Source organism: Podarcis liolepis (assembly GCF_965112155.1).
Source record: "Podarcis liolepis genome assembly, chromosome: 2".
Classification (NCBI taxonomy): Eukaryota; Metazoa; Chordata; class Lepidosauria; order Squamata; family Lacertidae; genus Podarcis; species Podarcis liolepis.
This window is the reverse complement of record NC_139555.1, coordinates 121,351,261-121,372,967: the sequence shown is the minus strand read 5'-3', so window position 1 is coordinate 121,372,967 and position 21,707 is coordinate 121,351,261. Positions and strand designations below refer to the sequence as shown.

Below are 21,707 nucleotides of genomic sequence, written 5' to 3'. Positions count from 1 at the left end.
TGTCTGCCATCTCCTTCCCCGGGGCGAAGCGTACTCACGAACAACAGCAGTAGCTTCCTCCGGCTCCCGGCAGATCAGCTTCTCCTCCCAGCGAGCTCCTTTCAGCCTCAAAGAAAGAAAAGCTCTAGCTGGCTCCAGCGTCTTCCCAGCTGGCTCCCCCACACATGGGACGTCTCTCCTGCAACAGCTTCAAAGCTTTGGCAAAGTGCCCATAACCTGTGGCGACCAATAGGGCCAAAATGGAGCCCAGCAGACTTCCTCTGCGCACGCAGCTCCCTGCCGATCACGGAAACGTCCTCCTGCCTCTTTGGTCGGTTTAGCAGAGCGATACGCAACGGTGAAAACTGCTGCAGTGTGTGGGTAATAAATCAGACTTGCACGCAGGCTTCTCTCTTATCTTCTAACAGCCTTTATTCGTGTAGCATAACATCGTAAATTCAGTCTTAAGCACCCGGTGACGACTCGCACATCTCGTCTCGAGCGGAAGAGAAGAACACACACAGAGAAACCACTCCCGTATGTGTCACTTAACCACGCCTCATGATGTGAGACGTCATTCAGAACTGTTAACGCTGTACGTTCTGAAACCCTTAACAGTTTTTGGGAGATGTCTCTCTAAAGGGGCATCCCTGGGGTCAAAAGTAGGTGAGAGGGGGGTGTATGCATTGTGCTTGTGTGGAACATTGAGGGGGGGTTTCTCCTGCTACAGAAGGCAGGTCTACAAACTCCCCCAAACCCTGCTGAACTTTGGATCTCCTAATTCAGGGCTGCTGCCTGTAATACAGCAGGATTAGGCTGCTGCCTTCATCTGCAGGACCCCTAACTCTCTGCCCCCTTTTCTCTTCCTTTCCAGGCTCCACTTCTCACTCCCTGCGCTACTTCTACACAGCCGTGTCTGAGCCTGGCCAGGGGCTGCCCCAGTTCATCACTGTGGGGTACGTGGATGACCAGCAAATTGATCAGTACGACAGTGACACCAAGGAGGCGCTGCCTCGCGTCCCCTGGATAAGGAAGGTGGAAAAGGAGGATCCTCAGTACTGGAACACGGAGACTCAGAAATCTCAGGGCACTGAGCTATCGTTCAGGGAGAGTCTTCAGACTCTGCAGAATCGCTACAACCAGAGTGGAGGTGAGTGGAAGGCAGGAGAGGCACAGAGTCATACCTCCCCCCCATAACATTTCCTCCAAGGGCAAGAATTGCAGGGAGGCGGCTGTTGGGAGGAAAGGAAATGGAGGGTGGGGGTCTCCACCAGGGCAGAGGCATCTCCCCTTCCCCTAATAAAGGTCTTAATGGGGGCAGGGAAGGGGTGGGGTGGGGGGGACAGAGAACAAGACTTGGAGACCTCTCCCCCCCCCCCCCAGTATGACACTCTCTGGACCTGCTCATCCTACCAAGGAAATGTCTCCATTGCCTGCCCTTCCTTCCATGCTAGGCTTGGCTTAGGCCTTCTGAGGTGGAAATCTGTCTAGTTCATTTTCCTCTGGGAGGGGAAGAGAAGGGTGGGGATCCTGAGGCTGAGACAAGCAAGCCTTGAGTTCTGGTCCTGCTTAAGGAGAAGCCAGCTGCCCAGATAACTTCTTATAATGTTGTTGTTTTGAAGATTTGGTGGTAGCCCCCTGGGGTGGGCAGGAGGATGCAGAGACCCGCCATCTTTGACAAGGGCAGTTTGGCTTCTGCTGACAAGGGGGGGGGGGCATTTTGAAGTGGGGCAAATCCCCCTTGCGGCTTCCCTTTCCCTCCCAGGCTATGAGGAAACTTCTTTTTCCAAAGGCCCTTCCATGACTTTCCTCCTTTTAGGGAAAAGGTTCTTGATATTGAGAAGCTGGGGGAGAAAGATGGAGGGGAAGAGGAGCCCTACTCTCTTGAAAGGGCCCCCAATGTGTGGGTGTCCCCCTTCCATATTGCCCCTTTCCTCTTTCTAGGGGGGGGATGGGGGGCAGCTGAGGCATCTCTCCGAAAGGGGCAAGATCCAGAGGAGCAGAGCTGGGGGGAAAGACGGACAGACTGTGACCAGTGTTATGTACTGAAGTTCTCACCCTGGGCCAGCAGGGGGATACTGAGAATAGTTATGCAAATGAAGTATTGAAAGTGATGTTCAGTGATTGAATAGTTTTTATGCAAATGAAGGATCGAAAGTGACGTTCAGTGATTGGATAGTTTTAGAAAGTTGCTACAGTTACGTTGTGATGGAGCTCTATATAAGCAAGCTGGCTGAACCCTTCAGTTCAGTTCTGTTCTGGCCTCTGAATAAACAAGAGCTGTTTGAAGAATCACTGTGTCGTCTGATATGTTCACCCACAACTTAACAACCTCCAACCCTGCAAGGGGGGGGGGAGACTGTGAGGCGATGAGAGAGAGGAGGGCAATTAAAGGGGGGCTTTATAGGCTCAGGATTGTAGTGTTTCCCTCAGTGAACGTGTTTTGCGGATGAGCCTTCAGAAAGATACAATGCTGGTTGATTTTTCTTCCCTCTCACTGCTGCCTCTTCCCTGAGTCTGAGGCAAATAAATCCTTTTTCCTGGGCTCTTTTGCTGATGGGGGATGGGCTGCTCTGACTCCCCTTGACCTCCTGGGCCACTTTTGACCCTTCCAGGGATCCACACCCTTCAGTACATGTACGGCTGTGAGCTGAGGTCGGACGGGCGCAAAGGAGGTTATAGGCAGTTTGGCTACAATGGGAGAGACTTCATCGCCTTTGACAAGGAGACCCTCACCTGGACGGCAGCCGAAACTGAGGCCCAAGCGAGCAAGAGGAAGTGGGATCCTGACTTGGCCCAGAACCAGTACAGTAAGCACTACCTGGAGGAGGAATGCATTGAGTGGCTGGAGAGATACCTGGAGTATGGGAAGGAGACTCTGCTGAGGACAGGTAAGAGGGGGGGGCAGTGGGGAGGAGAGGGGGGCTCAGGGCAGTTTCCCTTCAAGCTCCCCTCCCCCCTAGCGGCTTTCCTTTCTGGACCAAACAGCCAACACTTTTCTTGGTGGGGGAGGCAGAAATAAGTTTGGGACTCTGGGAGGAGAAAGGGGGTTACTTCAGAGTATGATGGGGGGGGAGATGCTTAAACCCCCCCCCCCCCCCAGAATAAGGGATGGGAAAGGACGAGTGGTGGGAGGTGGCACAGAAACAGCAGGGAAGGAGCCAGAAAAGCAAAGCATTTTAAATTAAGTAAAAACATAAAATTGAAATGGACAGATTTGAGGCGGGATACAGAAAAACCTTTTGCCTTTACACTGGGGTAGGGGAAAGTGGGGCAGATTCATACAGAAAAACCCACTCTCAAAATGAGTCAAATGATAAAAAAAATGTTTATGCAGGGCATAACTAATCAATATTATAATAGCAATCAAAAGACCCATTAAAGTTAGAAGATAATGAGAATATAATGACGAGTAAAAAATGGGTTTTGTATGCTTGTGCCCCACCTACGGGGCACTTTGATACAAAGCATAAATTGTATGAGAATGTTAATTATTTACAAAAATTTAATTTAAACAAAATGCTTATAAAAAATAAGATATTTCCTTAACGTTTAGCTTCTATGAATGTGCAATCAAAGCTAAGTTAAGGAAATATCTTATTTTTTATAAGCATTTTGTTTAAATTAAATTAAATTACTATTACTAGCATCCTTGAAATCAATGCTTGCCTTATCTTCTACAATCGAGAAGACAAACATACAAGATGCTGGATATTTCCTCAGATATGACACTTGATAATCGGTCATATATTATATTTAGAAATGACTTTGGCCACATAATAAACAACAGTTTTTTTCAAATTTTCACGAGTAGGAAATCAGTTTAGAGATTTCATGCAAACTTGTATATTGGGGCACTATTGTACACTAGCGGGGCACTTTTATACGTATCTGTGCCCCACGTCTTAGTGTATCAAAGTGCCCCAATGGACATTTTCAGAAAACTAACAATTATTATTAAAACCACTGAACTTATTTAAAAATCACATGTAATCCTAATTACTGATAATTTACCTTAGGTATTTTTCAATCTTAACTAAACGATGAAAAACAGCATTGGAACACTTTTACATTTCACGTACTTTTTTAGTTGGCTGCGCTAAAAACCCACCTACTCTCGTCAAACGCCAATGGCGAACTGGCGGGCAGCGCGGTCGCAACTGTCATACTCACACATGTACAGACACGTTTTAGTGTCTCAATTATTGAAATATTGTTGGTGTATCAATGTGCCCCTTGCATCAATGTGCCCGCCTCCCCCTACATACTTATGGGGAAAGTCTTTAAAACTAAATTAATTAACCTTTTTTAAAATAGAAAATGTGTGGGGAGCCCATGAAGTATGGATGCAGCCCCCTCACTAAGTCTGTAGGTTAGCCACTCGTGGCCTAGAAGCAGAAATCCTGCACATAGTGAGAGAGTATGGGAAGTCCCTCTTCTACCTTCTTATATCTTTTATTTGTGAGAAATTTTACTTTTTTCCATGGGGAACATTCAGAAGTGTCATCTTCCCCAACTCCATGCCTTGAAATGGTACAGTCCACTCTTCTGCCTTCAGGAATCTGGCACAGGGGCCAATCAGATGATCAAGTGTTTTGACTGGCTTTCTTCCTGTCTCTCTCTGTTAGCTTTGCTGATATTAACATACATTTAAAATGAAATAATTCTAGCACCCTCCCTTTTGCGGACTGACACATATGTATTAGCTGTGCTTAGAGAGATATGAGCAAATTCATCTATGGGGCCGGGTGATAATTCACCCCAGAGACCCTGAGCAAATTTGTTGAGGTTGAGGATTTCGCTCCAAAAGCCACATTGAAGTGTTTTCAAGGGTGACAACGTGCAAAGGAGGCTGGGAATCATCCTCTTTGGAACGGAGGTTCTGCTGAGGAAAGGTGTTGGGTGGGGAGGTCTTGTTTGGGGTTTCTGTGGGGAAAGGGCTTGACCTTCCTTCCTTGCTGCTCCCCCAGCAGAGTCACATCCCCTCCCAGACCTGAGTTTCCAGTCCAGGCATTGCAAAGTGGGTGGGATCCTGGAACAGCCCCTTCAGACAACAGCTACCCAGGGAGCCAGGTTTTGAACAAGGGTTGCATTCTGCAAATCTGGCCTAAAGCCAAAATCATGTATAGTCAAAACACATTGGATTCATGGGCGATTGGGTTTGCCAAAGTCCTTCTTTCCCAGATGCCTGCCTCCTCTTTTTGGTTTTTGGAATATTTTTGGCAAGTGCGTAAAGCTGAATGTGCACAAGTTAAATGTGTGCAAGTTGCTGGCTTACTGGGCCTCCTGGTCTGCCCTTTCCACTCCAGGGGAGGCTGCCGTGGAGAAGGGAGATGGGCCCTTTCCAACCTCAAGGGACCCTTTCAGGGCAGGCGGGAGAACTAGAAAGGAGCTCTGTCTTTCCCAGGGCAGTTGGCTTTGTTCACTAACTATTTGGCTGAAAAGTCCCGGAGAACAGAGAGCAGCGAGTCCAGCAATTCTTCCCCCTCAAGAGAGGAACAGGATCAGTCTGACCTGCCCTCAGTTCATGACTTGCAACTTCGAAGGATCTGAATGAATCTCGCCATTGGGGACCTGGTGAAAATTACCCCTCAGCCTAGAGGCAGCTCCCTGGGACAATATTGGAACCACAAGTTGTCATATTTGAGTAGTGTTAGAGCTTTGCAAGATGACAAATTAATTTAATTTGTACCCAGCCCCCCATCCCAAAGGAATCTGCTTTGGCAAACAAAGGATAAAACATCTAAAAACAGTTCCACCATAGACACTGACTGGGGAAGATTCCAAGGCAGGTTGAGGAAACCCCATTTATTCAAAGTTCTTTTTAATTTCTTCAGATGTGAGATTCTGACAAGGTTTCCCCTTGGGTCCCTGCTCCTCTGCTCTTAAAAAATACAGGATTCCTCCAGGCTCCCGTTGTGGATGTCTCTCTGTTAACCCCAATGCGCCCCTTTTTGCAGAGGCTCCGGTGGTGAAGGTGACCAGGAAGGCAGACTATGACGGCCTGGAGACCCTCGTTTGCCAAGTCCACGGCTTCTACCCCAAGGAGATTGAGGCCAACTGGGTGAAGGACGGGGAGGTCTGGCAGGAGGGCACCCTCCGAGGATTGGTCGCCCCCAACTCTGACGGGACCTACTATCTCTTGCTCAGTGTCCAGATCGACCCCAAGGAGAGGGAGCGCTTCCGGTGCCGCGTGGAGCACGACAGCCTGGAGAAGCTTCTGGACGTGGCCTGGGAGAAGGAGCCTGGTGAGAGACAGACAGACAGACAGGCAGGAGGGGAAGGGGTGGGCTCTGGGAGGGGGATTTCCACCCAACTCCTCAGATGGGGAACCCCAGTTGGATCCTGTCTGTGTCTCTGGAGCAGCAGTTCTCAACCTGTGAGTCCCCAGATGTTGTTGGACTACAACTCCCATCATCCCTGAGCTCTGGCTTGCTAGCTAGTGGTGATGGGAGTTGTAGTTCAACAACATCTGGGGACCCACAAGTTGAGATAGGCTGCTCTGGAGGGAAGCAACTCAATCAGAATCTGTAGATTTCAGCAGAGATGCAGCGTTTTCTGGCAAGTGTCTCATAGGCCTTGAACTCAAATTGGATGTCGTAGGTAAAAACAGGCCATCACTTTTTGACTTTAAGCCCAAGTAGTTGTGATGTCACAGATTGTGGGCAGATATTTTACATCTTCAAAATCAAATGTGTCAGCAGAGTATGTGGAATAAGACTTACTATGACACCTATCTGTAGAAAGAGACACCCCCTTTCCAATAACTTACTTTATTTATTTATTTATTTATTTATTTATTTATTTGCTTTAATTAATTATTCTCTATTTAAAACCTGGACATTTTGGTTTATTTTAAAAATCTGTCTCGACAGACATTTTAAGTCTGAAAAGGGAGGGCATGTTTAGGATAAACAAGATGCTTTCCCCCCCTAAGGGTTTGTGTCTTCCCTGAAGGCCTGTAATGCTGGGCTCTGGGGGGTCTCAGAGGGGAGGGAATCCCTTCCTCTCAGGGTCAGGACAGAGAAGGCTGAAGCGCCTGAGCAGGAGGAGACCTGCTTTTGAAGTCTTGAGTCTGTGATGAAACAGATGTGCTTGTCAACTGTCTTCCTTAAATAAATTGATTATTTTGAAGACCTCTAATGCTGGACTCTGGTGGAAAAAAACTCCCTTGGTTGGGGCCACTACAGAGAGGATCTTGGCCTGTTAGGAGAGAGCTGAGGAAGAAAGAGTGCCTGGCTCATAGCTTAGCACCTCCACTCAAATCTCCTGCTTGAGGCCTTGGGGAGCTGCTGCCGCCAGTCTGAATAAAAACATCTCTTGTCCCCTTTTAGTCAACCTGGGGCTCATTGTGGGAGCCATTCTGGGTCTCATGTCTGCCATCCTGCTGGTCTCTGGGATCATCATCTTCTTCATCCGCAGTAAGTAAACCCTGGATGCGTTTGCTGCCTCTCCTGTCTTGGCCTCCGACTGGGAATGTGCTGGTGGAGCCTTCCTGGAAACTGCCCCTTGTATCCCTACAGAGACCCCTCCCCATAAAGCACCCTTTGAACCAAAAGTAATGATGGCCATTGCTTTGCGCTCACTCTGTGCTCAGGAAATTCACTTTCCACCTGATGTTTTTATTGTATTATGTATTTTGTGTACTCATTTTGTATTTTTAAATAAATAAATATTTATTAAGGAGGACACTGTATTGAACTGAATAGGACATTCCTCTTGGTAGACATGCCTAGAATTGCACTGTTAAAGTTCATTATTTCTCTCCCCCCCCCCCCCCGCAAGATTGATGATTAGGGGTCGGCTGGGACTGAAATAATAATATGAACAGGAATGAGTGAAGGGACTAGAGAATGTTTCCTTCCAGCCTGTTAAAATTTGTCCACTGCCTGGCTTTCATGTTGATTTTGTTATTTAATTTCCTTATTTTTTTCTACTTCTTTGTAACATGAATTCCTTGAAATGCTCCCCTTCTGGGCTCCCCTTCCTTGGAGGTGTTTGGAAGAGACAAGAGGAGCAGCTGCTGGGAAGGTTTCAGCACTTGAGAGCCAGATTGTCAAAATGGATTTGAGTGGCCTCTGGAGGTCCCTTCCAGCTCTGACCTTCAGCTTTTGTCTCTACAGGGAAACAGAGCGAGATATTAGTCTACAAAGCAGCCTCAAGTGAGTGACTCCTCCCCTCTCTCTGTCTGACACATTTTTCTCACCATGGAGTTACAAACAGACCAAACCAAACCTGGTGGTGGCCTGGTCCTTAAGCCCAAGACCCTGATGGGAAGCTTCAGCCTGTCTGCTCAGCCTGTCTGTGGACAGCAAGGGGTCCCTCAGGGCCAGGAAAAGGCTGCAGAGAGACTGTCGGCTGAGGGAGGGGCTCCAAGAAGGAGCAGGAGGAAGAGCCGAGGGTGGGGGGAGAGAGGGGTCTCTGGTGGTTTAATTTACTGGAACCTGAAGCTAAAGATTTGGTTGGGTGGCTCAAGTCTGTGGGTGTCAGGAACCCTCCCTTCTGGATTTGGCACCACTGCTCCCTCCCCCCCCACTTCTGCCTTTCTGCACCCTTCCTGCCCAGGTCGCACCCAGCCCCGCTCTAGTCCCCCGCTGCCTCCATGCCAGGCTGTGCCCATCTCTTTGCCCTCCAGCACCTGCTTCTCCCTCCACTGCTGTCCTTGAGCCCCCTTGCCTCTGGGCTGCCTGTCCCTGAACTCTTCTTAGGCCCCTACCCGTATTTGGGATGGGGTTGGAAGGAGGGAGGAGAAGGGCTTGGGGGTTGGATGTCCCTCCCCGGGATCCTGACTCCTCTGTTTCCTCCCTTTTGCAGCAAGTGACCAGGGGTCCGGCAGCTCCACCAAGGGTAAGTGGGGGGGGGCAGGTGGGGGCAAAGGGGGGGGTCTCTTGCAGAAGACTCTGTGGGGAACATCCCCAAATGGGAAAAAGCTTCCCCTGTTACCCATCTTGGGGTTTCCAAGAGTGACATAATCTGCAGTGTTCACTGAGCTGAAAATCGCTCTTGTGACTCATTCTGTCTGTCCATCTGAGCTCCACAGAGGATCCCCTCTACCTGACAAATGGGTTCTACGCAGGATCTGAATGAGAGATCTTGGAAGGGGTTCTGGAAGGGATTTTTCCTTCCAATAGGACTGCTTTGTGTGCTTTCAGTATTCCCCCAAAGAGTGCAGCTTGGCTCACTTGCTTGAGCTGCCCTCTGCAGGCATTTGCTCTGCAGGCCCATTTTGGTGATACTCCTGGCATATCTTAGGTCTGATTTGACGTGATGAGGGATGGTGGCTTCCCTTGGGAGGCTGGACTAGATGTCCTTTGGGTTCCCACTAGCTCTGTAATGCTGATGCCCCCACACCATGATGTTGGCTTAACTTTGAAACACTCCTGTTGTTTTTATCTCCACAGTTTTGCTGTGAATTGCAGAGGCTCAGAGCTCCTGCTGTCCTTTAATGCTGTTTTGGATGTTCCTTAATCCTGGCTCTCAGTCATCTATTCTGACTTCAGCTGTAACTTGAATTTGAGGAGAATCATGTTTTTCTGATAGATTTTGGCTAATTTTGCTTTGTAGCTGATTTTCAGAAATGTGTTTGTATTAATCAGAAATGTGCCGGATGTACACAACTAAAAGCTTTAAAAAGGGATGAGGAGATTGAGCAGCGATTTTAATGGTATCTCTTGGTTTTTGTTGCTGTGGATCCCACCACAAGCCTTTCCCCAATCTTGTGTCACTCACTTTCCATCCAAATTGAAGGAAAGGCAGCATTTGAGAACTGCTTTAGGTGTATCATGCATGAAATAAGCTGAATTGTTATTGCCTACCTGCCTCTTGAGCCGCCCAGCCTTTGGCTAAACGGATGTAATGTCATGGAATGTGTAAAAGCAGCCTAATTGCTCTGGCTGAGTGTTTTCCACCCACCTTCTGTGTGAGGAAGTGAAGAAACTGGCAGGGAGGGATGGTTGGCAAGGAGGAGGGATGCTTAGATGCTCAGGAGTTGAAGCTGAAAGAGAGAAGGAACGGAGAGGCTGAAGAGAGCCTACAGGAGATGAGAGGGTTTCTTGCTTCAGATTCTGCTGTCAGCCAAGGAGGAAGCCAGCAAGGAGAAGAGGCAGATCAGGAGCTTCATGGTCAGAGTTTGATCTGAAATAAGCAGCTCCATCTTTTTGGCTGCAGGCCTTCAGTTCATGAGACTTGTTGCCTGGTCCCCACAGCCTTCTAGGAGGGGAGACCCACTGGGAGTGGGACCACATGAACTCATCCAAGTAAACTAGTTTTGTTGCCTTCAACAAACCTCCAGGGGCCGCTGGATTCTTCTTGCCTAACCCAATGGATTTGCTGCACCTTGCTTTGAAGACACTGGATATAATTGTTATTACAGTCATACCTCGTGTTAAAGTAGCTTCGGGATGAGTATTTTCGGGTTGCAGCTGCGGTGAGCCAGAAGTAACGGAGCACGTTACTTCTGGGTTTCGCCACTCGCGCATGCGCAAATGGTCAAAATGACATCATGCGCAGAAGCAGCGAATCACAACCCTGAAGACAGCCCTGTTTAGCGAAGTTTTTAATGTTTGAAGTTTTACTCTGTTTTTAATGGAAATATGGGTGGGCAGGGTATAAATAATAAAATTATAAGTATAATTATTATTTTATAAAATCCGTTTGACTGAAATAAATAAGGGTGCACCCCCTTCGTCTTTAGTGGTTCTTTCCTTCTTATCACATGAGTTCCAGAGATTTTGAAGCTCCTGAGAATATTCACAGACTCTGACAGGGAGGTGCCAATAATTGGTCTTCCTTTGTAAAGTGACTGAAGAACTAGCGAGATGGGGACATAATCTGTGGCTTTGCAGGGGTGGAATTAAGTCACCTGAAGCCAAGACGGTGTGAAGTCAGTGCCTGGATGGGGGCCACCTGGATGCTGCCTTTGGTTCCAGGATGGAAGAAAGGAGGGTTGGGGGGAATATAATAAAAGAAATATGTAGATATCTGATCTGGGGCAGGGTGTGGTTGGGAGGTGACCAAGGCAGGGTTGCCCCAAAAGTCCACAGTCCCAGAAGGAAGTTCTCCCACTGAGATGAAAAGAAGATGCCCAAAATATTTAATTTATTTTAAATTTTTACCCCACTCTTCCTCCCAAAGGAGCTCAGGGCAGCAAACCTCAAAATGTTAAAACAATACCATTTAAATGATTTAAAATTTAAATATTTTTTCTCCCTCTGCCCTGGATGTAAATCTTCCCTCGCTGCTTCTTCCCTGGTGGGGAGTGGGAGGCCATTTTGGGGTCTGCCTCAGGTGTCAAAATGTATTGGGCTGGCCTTGGTGTGTGAGTTTTGCTACGTACAATGGGACTTCACGGGAAACACAACTTAAGGCGACATTGGAGCACTGCAAAATCGTTTGTGCGTGAACATCTAGGAAACCCATGGAGAACTGCACTGATGGTTGCAAAACACTCCTAATTATTATTCCTGTACCATTATAATTTTATTTTATAATCTTAGAAGGTTGTAGACTGAGACGTATGTTAACATTTGAGCAGCTCCTCCATCGGTGTGTGGGGGGGTGCCCACCTTGAAAACGCCTCCGTGGAGAGGGGATCAATTTTTTTTAAAAAAAAATATTTGCATTTTCAAAAACAAGCATATTTAACCCCTCTCTCCTTCCCTCGCCCCACTTACAACTTCATACCAAATACAGCATGTATACATATACCATATGACTTTCCTTCCACACTTTTCCTGCTTCCTTTGCTTTTCTACTACTCTGCGTAATCCACATCTTTTTAATCATCCAATTTGTTATCTATTAAATACTCTCATCTATTTTAACTGCTGGATTTATACGAGCCCTGATAAGCTATGTCTTTATCTAGTCTGGTTCTTGAAATATTCACTAGGCATTATCCATTCCTCCTTATATTCCTTATATCTGTTTTCTCTTATCCTGTTCGTCAGACCAGCCAGTTCAGTATTCAAACATTTTACACTGCCGTTCTTCCTGAGTGGGTGCTATTCTTGTTCTCCACCTTGGTGCCAATAAGGTTCTAACTGCGGCAGTGGCGCATAGTAATAAACTCTTTTGTTTTGGGGGGACCTCCATTGTTACCATCCCCAAGAGGAAAAACTCAGGTGTTTTGGGGAAAGTCTTTTTAGGTATCTTTTTTAATTCATTTTATATCTTTTCCAAATATCCCTTAATTAGTTTACACGACCAACACATGTGAATAAAAGATCCCTCAATTTCATTACACTTCCAAAATATACCTTTTTCTTCTTTAGACATTTTCGCCAATCTGGTGGGTGTTAAATACCATCTGTGGGCCATTTTCATCATATAATTTTTTATCGCATAACTTGCCATAAAATTCATATTTATTTTCCACAACTTTCCCCATAATTCATGATCGATTTTGTGACCCACATCCTGTGCCCACTTAATCCTGCTAAATTTCACAAATTCCTCTTTCGTTTCCCACTCCAACAGCAGTTTATACATATTTGTTAATACTTTTATATTTGTATCTAATAGGTCTTTGGTAAACTGAGACTTTTGTTCTGCAAAGCCATTTTTCCTATCTATCTTAAACTATTCATTAATGTGGTGTACCTGTAGCTAATTGGCAACCAGATTTCTTAATTCTTCGAGATTTCTCAGTTTGGTTCCTGTCCTGTAAGAGATAAAATTTCACTGTAAGTTAACCACTGCTTATCCATATTTATTATTTTCCTGGTTGTAGCTTCCACTGGGGATATCCACAGTTGTGTTTTTCTTTCTAATAAGTTTTTATACGTTCCCCATACTCTAAATAGGTTTTTTCTGATTACGTGATTTGTAAAAGTTTTATATATTTCCATTTTTCCATACCATAGGTAGGCATACACCCACTTGCACCGATTCCAAAGCTGTGACATATGTGGGAACCTTGACCATTTTTTTGCAACCCGTGACTTGCTTCAACTGGTCCCTTGAAGGATTTCCTAGAAATCACCTGATTTCCACTTCAGCCAGGGAAGAAAGCAGCCGGCAGGGGGCAGCAGAGGATCGAGAAAATAAGAAAGCGAGAAAAGACAAATGGGACTGTGGAGAAATGGGTGAGGGTGTCTTGTGGCAGAGAGAGAGAGGGAGGACAGGAAATAAACGCGCACAAACACCAGTATTAATGGAGGACGAGTACTTTCTCAGCGAAATCTGTCTCTGTTCTTCAATTCCTGTGAGAAATGTCCGTCAAGCAGCCTGAGATGCTGTCACTTGAGATTCCTTTGCTAGCTTGGCATGCAAACGAAATTTAGATTATTGTAACTCGCCAAGGACTGCTTACTGCACCCTCAGCTATTCCTCTTATAAGTAAAATTGAAAACAAACATTAAAAATAAAAAGGCCTTGTTCTGGAAACTGCTCTGGGACTTTCCAACCTGACTCAGAGGTTGCTGAGGGAGGCAGAAGGGGGCAAAGTCCCCTGGGAAACAATCCAGCTTGGAACGGAGAAACACACCTTTTCAGAAAATACAGAGCACAGTGAAATCACAATAAATAAAACCTCCCCTTCAGTAGTTTCAAGCACTACTACAGGTTCCACATAATATCTGTAGTGCATTCTTTACTGTGACGGCACCTGCACTTTGGAACTCCCCGCCTACTGCAACAAAGCGCGTGCTTTTGCTAGACTCTTTTTGGGCACCTGCTAAAAGCATTCTTCTTTAGGCAAGCATACCTAGATCCTTAGGAAGTTGAAGTAATTTTAATCTTAATATTTTAGCTTCTGTATGTTTTAAAGTAGTGGAACATCATCCCTTCATGTGTGAAGGAAATAAGCAGCTATCCTATCTTTAAAAGACATCTGAAGGCAGCCCTGTTTAGGGAAGTTTTTAATGCTGTATTGTTTTTTAACACTTGATTGGGAGCCGCCCAGAGTGGCTGGGGAAATTCCGCCAGATGGGTGGGGTATAAATAACAAATTATTATAAAGTAGGGTTGTTAATCTTTCTTGATTTTACTGCTGTGGTGTTTTGTTTTGTGTGTTGTTGTTTTTTTGGGGGGGGAAATCACTTTGCAGGTTTTAAAAAATAATTTTAATTTTTAATAATTTTATTAAATAAATAAAGAATAAATATAAATAACACAAGCCAAAACACAATTCATCTTTAGATTTAAGTATCTGTCCATAGTCACCTACTTGTTATCAGAGGCAGAGAATCCACATTCCTTTGTAAGAAAATATGAAATAACGTAAAATTGCCATTTTTGCAGGCAATTCAAAAAAAATAAATTCAATGTTGGGGAGGGGTGACACGAAATTTTCCTCACCGGGTACCACCTGACCTTCCTCCGCCTCTCCATCCCAGAAGTTACCTGTCAACACTCCCAGCAGCAACCCACCAACAGACAAACTGCCACATAGACACAGTTAGTCCTCTGGGAATGTTGGGCTTGACTGACAGCTTTACAGACTCCGCCCACAAGCGCATCTCCCTGGGGATCTCACAGCCCCCCCCCCCCCAGTTTCAGAGAGGGGGACATTCCCAGACCCCCCCCCCAGATGCGGGGACTGAACCTGGGGTCCTCCCCTGGCACCCCCCCCTCCGCCCTCCCTTCAGGGCAGGACAAGAAGAGCTGAGGGGGGGGCAGAGGGAGGGAGGGAGGGAGGGAGGCGGCGATTCCCAGCGAGGAGCTGCAAGTACTTCCTCGTTACCTCTCCAGCCTCGCTCGCCACCTGTGTCTCGAATTCTGCCCGGCGACTGATGCCGCCATCTGCTCTCAGATTTCCGATTGGCGGAATATTTCCCCTCGGCCAATCCTGGCTCGCTCTGCTGCTGGCTCCGCAGGCGAGGCAGAGAGCGGGTCTCAGAGCGGCGGAGGGAGGAGGAAAAGGGCGCTTCGTTTTGGGGGGAGATGGGGGTCCTCCTCCTCCGCTGGCCCCCCCTGATCCTGGGGGCGGCTGCCCACCTGCTGCTGCTCCTGGACTGCGCAGGTAAGGACTCTGCTCTGGGGCGGGGGGAGAAAATAATCCCTTCCCACACATCTGTTTCCCAGACTTGGCTTGTTTTGTATGCCGCCCGGGGCAGGGGCCGCTTCACTCCTTGGCTCGGGGCTCAAGCAAAGAACAAAACAAAGCTTGAAGGGGTTGGAAGGATTAGTGGGGGGGAAAGGGACTCGCCTGTCCCGCCCCCCGCAGCTTCGTGTTGACTCTGGTTTGTGTGAAAGTGTTTGTGAGTTTGTGTGTGAGAGAGATACAGATACAGAGTCTTCCCTCTTCTATTTTTTACCTTCCCTCTTCTAATCTAACCCTCAGCCGCTCTTAAAAACTCAGCTAAAAACCCTGGAGACCAGCCTGGGGGTGGGAGCTGGACGCGTGTAGAGCTGACTTCATTGCGGCGGAAACGTCTGAATAAGGGGTCCCCACCCGCAATTCCCCGTGTTGTTTTGTTCAGGAGTTCCCTTTCACAGGCACGTGAATTATCAGGTTCTTCTGCTTTACAGTTGTAACTCCCCCAGTCTCCCCCACCAAGAAAACCCCTTTCCTGTTGCCTGTCAAAAATGTAGGTTTCCTAAATTATGCAGGGGGCTCCTCTCTGCCGTTTCTGTACAGCCCCTTGTTCACGACGGGCACAAACAACTCCAGAGAAACGAAAGGCCCCCACCCCCACCCCTACAGCCCAGTTCCCCTTGAATACGCCCTCCTTTTATATTCTCCCCCCCCCAAAAAAAAGTTCAAAAAAGTTGGAGTCTCTGCCTGGCTTCTGGGGCTCCTAGACATGAATTTCCCTTGCTCAGAATATTCCTGCTCCCTCAGCCCACCAATCCACAGGCTTTGCGTACTATTCCAGGATTTATCACTATTAAATTCTTAATTTCACATTCCTGATTGCTGCCTTTGGTGTTTTTCACCTTTTGTGGTTGCCACTCGTGTTCTCTGCTTAACTAAAAAAATGTATATCCTGCTCGATTGTGGTAAAAACTCTTATTAATTTACAGGAAATAGTAAAATAATAAAAACAGTCAAAGCATTAAAAAATAACTAAAATTAGCATTGAGAGGTCAACACCCGTCAACATTTGACTATTTGGATAGGGTTGCCCAAAGAAAAATGATTTAAACAGACACTTTTGTGAGACAAGCGTATTCTTCATGGGAGAAAGATCTGGAGATAGCAGCAGGGCACTCTGTTTTCCACCGTGGATCTCCCTCAGAAGCTGGTAGATTCTCCTTCCTTGTAGGTATTTTAGCACAGGTTGTATGGCCATCTGCCATGGATGCTGCAGTTGAGATGCCAGCATCGCAGGGGGTGGGACCTTCAGGGTCCCGCCTATGAATTTTATTTTAGTTTCCTAGTTGTTTTGAGATGAGTCACTGGCCGAACTTGAGTGGACTTCTTCCTCCTTGAGGATGAAGATGTCCAAAGTGCATTCCACACAAATTTCCCAGGGGTATGATTGGTCCTCAAGGACCACCTCTTTTCATATGAACCTACCTGGACCCTGAGATAATCTTCTGAGGCCCTCCTTAAGAGCCTGGAGGGTGGCAACAGGGCCTTCTCTGCAGTGGCTCCCTGTGTGTGGAATGCTCTCCCCAGGGAAGTTCACCTGGTGCCTACATTGTGCACCTTTAGTTGCCAGGCAAAATGTTCCTTTTTAACCAAGCCTTTGGTTGGTTTGACTGACATCCTTTTAAAATGTGGGGGTTTTTTTGGGGGGGGGGTTATTAGGTTGTTTTTATTTGGCTTATATATTTTGTGGTTATATTTTGATTTTGTTCTGTGAACCGCCCTGAGATTCTGGGTATAGGGCTGCATATAAATTCAATTAATAATAATAAATAAAAACAATAATAATACATCCCATTTTGCTACCTGAGGCAAAACAGGAATTTTCTCCTCCCCCGCACTGTTTCCACCCCTTCTCTGCTTCTCCGTCCAGGGGTGGAAAAGATACGGGGCAACACCAGGTGCCAGAACGGCTCCTTCTTGCCAGTTCGGCAAGTTCCATCCAGGTGTGTGTGTGTGTTCTGGGGGTTGCCTCCTGGGCAGACCAGCTCTGGATATGATACTGAAGCCTCTGCTCAGCTCCCTGCCTCCCCTCCATCCTCCCCCCAAGTCTTTCTTGGTTGTTACTGTGGAGACTGATTAGGCCCCTGGTGGCCAGAGCTAGTACAGCCTGTGGGAAAGTGAGCCCTTTTGGGGATAAGAGGTTCTTCCTTTGCCACGCTCTGCCCCCTTCCTGTGTTCGATCTCGTGAAGGGGCAAGTGGGGGGAAAGGGGATGTGGGGCCACATGTTGAGACCTGGCCCCAAAGTTGCATTTGCCCTCCTACCCCTGCTTTCACAGTGGGTCCTTCTTTCTCCAGTGGGGAACCCGCTCTGTGGGTGGCAGCTCAGACCATTGAAAGATTGCAAGATTGAACCATTGAAACACCAATTATAAAAGGTGATCCAAGAAGGATCTCAGAAATTACAGGCCAATTAACCTGACATCTGTCCCTGGAAAACTGGTAGAAAGTGCAGGAAACTAGCAACTGGAATGCATTTAACTTGAAGGACTTCAACTGTATGCTGGAATCACACAAATTATATATGCAGAAGGCAGAGAGATCTTTTTGTGCAAGGTTTTCCTAGTACCGAAAGAGCTTTGAAGCTCTCTGCCTTGCATAAGAAACTCCTGTGGCAATTTCTCACAGGATCTTGTGGGGCTGTCCTGAGTTCCCAGGAGATCTTTCCAAAGCCTCCCAGAGCCCAGGAAGCAAGACCCAGGTCAGACCTGTTCAGTGCATGGCTCCAGAAGGTCAGATGGTGGGGCGGCTCTAAGGGAGTGGCTGAACTAGGCCTGTTTCTGCAGATATGAGCCATCCCAGTCAGGGCAGACAACTCTGAGCTAAATGAGCCAGTGTTGTGACCCAGGAGGAGGCAACTTGCTGTTCTCTCAATTTATGGATTTTGTTTTGTCTGGTCTCCCCTCCATCCACTTCCAGTCCTGAGCCTGCTTAGCTTCTGTTCGGTGCCTGCATCCTGAGCCTTCAGACCATGTTGTGGGAGCTCTCATCAGCCTGGCGCTTGCAAGTGGGGGGCAATTCCTGCCCCCTTGGCAAAAGGGGAGGGGCTGGCCTCTCTCTCCCTCACATGGAGCCTCAGCAGAGACATGGAGAGATTTAGTGCTGCCTTGCTGAGCTTTTTCTCGCCCTCTGCTCCATGGGCTATTGCTGTTGTTACTTGTATTTATATCCTATCTTTTCCTCTTCCAACTCTCTGATTCTTAGGCTCCCTCTGCTCTGCCTCCTCTGTGTTTAAGGGCAGGTCTACAAACTCCCCCAAACCCTGCTGCCTGTAATACAGCAGGATTAGGCTGCTGCCTTCATCTGCAGGACCCCTAACTCTCTACCCCCTCTTTTCCTTTCCAGGCTCCACTTCTCACTCCCTGCGCTATTTTGAAACAGCCATGTCTGAGCCTGGCCAGGGGCTGCCCCAGTACATTTCTGTGGGGTACGTGGATGACCAGCAAATTATTCAGTACGACAGTGACACCAAGGAGTATCTCCCTCACGTCCCCTGGATAAAGAAGGTGGCGATGGAGGATCCTCAGTACTGGAACACGGAGACTCAGATTGCTCAGGGCAATCAGCTGGTGTTCAGGGAGAGTTTGCAGAATCTGCGGAATCGCTACAACCAGAGCGGAGGTGAGTGGAAGGCAGGAGAGGAACAGAGTCACACCTCCCCCCCCCTTAATGTATCCTCCAAGGGCCAGAATTGCAGGGAGGGGGCTGCTGGGAGGAAAGGAAATGGAAGGTGGGGGTCTCCACCAGGGCAGAGGCATTTCCCCTTAATGAAGGTCTTAATGGGGGCTGGGAAGGTGTGGGGTGGGGGGACAGAGAACGTGACTTGGAGGTTAGAGACACCCCCCCCCCAGTATGACACCCTCTGGACCTGCACATCCTACCAAGGAAATGTCTCCACTGCCTGCCCTTCCTTCCATGCTAGGCTTGGCTTAGGCCTTCTGAGATGGAAATCTGTCTAGTTCATTTTCCTCTGGGAGGGGAAGAGAAGGGTGGGGATCCTGAGGCTGAGTGGCAAATACATGGTTAAAACCATAAGCACAGTGGGCAACTGAAGTGGAGGGCTAGACAAGAGCCCCCAAGGTCATCCTGCAGCCAGAAGACCGACACTGGCAATTATTAGCCTGGGGCTGCCATGTTTTACTGTCCTGTGTCCAAAAGGAGCATTAGGCCAGAACCGGATCAAGGCCCATTAAAATCAGAAATAATCTGTTTCCTAAGCACTTTGGGTTGTGTTATTTCTGATTTTAGTTGGAAAACTTACGGCCAGTTACCTGGGAGGGAAGGAGCCCCACTGAACTCCATGGGACTTCCTTCTGAGTAAACCTACATAAGATCGCATATCTCCAGCATTTATTATACACCTGTATTTACTTGATTGTCTAACGGTCTGCACTTAGGGACCCTTTAGAAAGGTCTTTCACTCCCTTTGTCCAGTTATGGTGATTTCTGCCCCCTTCCTCAACCAGCCTTGGAACTGTTACGACAGGAATCACTAAACTCAGTAAACGCTGGTAGACCTCTGGCCAAAGCCTCTTGGCACACATTTTTGCTTTTAAAACTTCCTTCTGAAATGAGTCAGAAGATGTTAGTCCTTTTGAGACGTTAGTTGTGAGAAAGGAGCCAGCATGCTGGAGGGGTGGGGGGAGGCATTTAGAGTGTTTAGCCCCAAAGTTGAGTGACTCCCCCTCCAATTGCAATTTTGGAGCAGAACCTCAGAAGTGGGAGCCTCTGCTGGGTCTGGAGGGAGATCTCTCTACGATTTTGCACCTTTACCTTCCAGGCTTCTCCACTTCCTCACTTCCTAAGCAGGCTCCCTGCTTCAGGACTTTAGCCCTGCCCCTAACAGCACCACAACACCTTTAACAGCACTTCAAACAATAACTGCAGTGGAGGGGTAGAAAGGTGGGTGAGATTGACGGGTGGGCTATGCTATGATGTCAGCTTCACCCTCCTGCCCCCTTTGGCCCATGGGGACAATCCTGATCAGGATCTGGGCCCTGAAGCCAAAGAGATTCCCCACCTGTGACACAGAATAATGGAGGTGGAAGGAGCCTTGCCAAAGGTGTCAGCCTGAGTGTGTCCAGAGCCCTCTGGGGCCTTCGTTGGCCTTGTCAGGCTTGCAAGGAAGAAACCCAGGGGGTCAGCTGAGACCAAGCCAGCGCTGCAATGGGCAGGTCTGCTTTTCTTGCCGTGGGATCAGGCCTGGCCTTGCCTTGCAGGCTTCCTCTTGGGCTCCTGGGAATTCTGCTTCTCCCCCTTTTAAAAATGGGGATTGGGTCCCTCCTGATCCCCTGCACCTATCCATGGAAAATGCCCCATAAATGTCACCAAGGGGCGTCTCTCGTTTCCTGGTCATTTCTTGCAATTGCTTAGCTCATAAAATCCCAAACTAATGAGGTGGCCACTTTAAAGGTGCCACGGACAGCCCTGGAAATGCCCCTGAGTTTGTTGCTGATGTTTTGAAGATTTGCTGGTGGCCCCCTGGGGTGGGCAGGAGGATGCTGGGACCCCCTATCTTTGACAAGGGCAGCCTGGCTTCTGCTGAGAAGGGGGGCTGCATTTAGAAGGGGGGCAAACCCCCCTTTGTGGCTATGAGGAAACTTCTTTTTCCAAAGGCCCTTCCATGACTTTCCTCCTTTTAGGGAAAAGGTCCTTGATATTGAGAAGCTGGGGGGAGAGAGATGGAGGGGAAGAGGAGACCTTCTCTCTTGAAAGGGCCCCCCATGTGTGGGTGTCCCCCTTTCTAGGGGCGGATGGGGGGCAGCTGAGGTGTCTCTCCCAGAGGGGCAAGATCCAGAGGAGCAGAGCTGGGGGGAAAGACGGACAGACTGTGACCTCCAACCCTGCAAGGGGGGGGAGAGTGTGAGGCGATGAGAGAGAGGGGGGCAATTAAAGGGGGGCTTTATAGGCTCAGGATTGTAGCATTTCCCTCAGTGAACGTGTTACAAGGATGAGCCTTCAGAAAGATACAATGCTGGTTGATTTTTCTCCCCTCTGACTGCTGCCTCTTCCCTGAGTCTGAGGCAAATAAATCCTTTTTCCTGGGCTCTTTTGCTGATGGGGGAGGGGCTGCTCTGACCCCCCTTGACGTCCTGGGCCTCTTTTGGTCCTTGCAGGGATCCATATCATTCAGCGGATGTCTGGCTGTGAGCTGAGTTCAGATGGGCGCAAAGGAGGGTATTGGCAGTACGGCTACGACGGGAGAGACTTCCTCACCTTTGACAAGGAGACTCTCACCTGGACGGCAGCCGAGATGGAGGCCCAAGTGACCAAGAGGAGGTTGGATCCTATCATGGCCCTGAACCAGCGCAAAAAGCACTACCTGGAGGAGGAGTGCATTGAGTGGCTGCAGAGATACCTGGAGTACGGGAAGGAGACTTTGCTGAGGACAGGTGGGGGGGGGGGCAGGGGAGAGGGGAGGGGGGCTCAGTGGGGCAGTTTCCCTACAAGCTCCCCTCCCCCTTTACAATCTTCCATTCTGGACCAAACAGCAAACACTTTTCTTGGTGGGGGAGGCAGAAATAAGTTTGGGACTCTGGGAGGAGAAAGGGCGTCATTTTAGACTATGATGGGGGGGAGGAGATGCTTAAAAACAGCCCCCCATGCGCCTTTGGCTAGAATAAGTGATGGCAAAAGACAAATGGGGGGAGGGGGCAGAAAGAAACAGCAGGGAGGGGGCCAGGAAAGCAAAAT

The 21,707-nt window shown here is 48.1% G+C and overlaps 1 protein-coding gene and 1 long non-coding RNA gene across 9 annotated transcripts in view; one reads left to right on the top strand and one right to left on the bottom strand.

Moving 5' to 3' along the window:
• The window catches only part of LOC310702052, a 31,227-nt gene extending 12,765 nt beyond the window's left edge, over positions 1-18,462 (bottom strand). Inside the window, exons 1-2 of the long non-coding RNA XR_014523170.1 lie at positions 18,341-18,462; positions 14,525-14,919 (exon numbers count right to left, since the gene is read on the bottom strand). This is a non-coding gene — a long non-coding RNA (uncharacterized lncRNA). The remainder of the gene's footprint in view (positions 1-14,524; positions 14,920-18,340) is intronic.
• The window catches only part of LOC310701763 (major histocompatibility complex class I-related gene protein-like), a 44,386-nt gene that overhangs the window by 12,572 nt on the left and 10,107 nt on the right, over positions 1-21,707 (top strand). For 2 of the 8 annotated variants that reach the window (XM_083493111.1, XM_083493110.1), the window contains exons 2-4: positions 854-1,129; positions 2,595-2,654; positions 21,188-21,406. In XM_083493111.1, coding sequence (XP_083349237.1) covers positions 854-1,129; positions 2,595-2,654; positions 21,188-21,406 — 555 coding nt within the window. Of the gene's footprint in view, positions 1-853; positions 1,130-2,594; positions 2,871-5,939; positions 6,228-7,313; positions 7,401-8,102; positions 8,142-8,793; positions 8,827-14,809; positions 14,942-18,359; positions 18,636-21,130; positions 21,407-21,707 lie in introns of those variants that run through there. The other 6 variants (XR_014523099.1, XM_083493109.1, XM_083493107.1 and 3 more) reach the window with 5 other exon arrangements.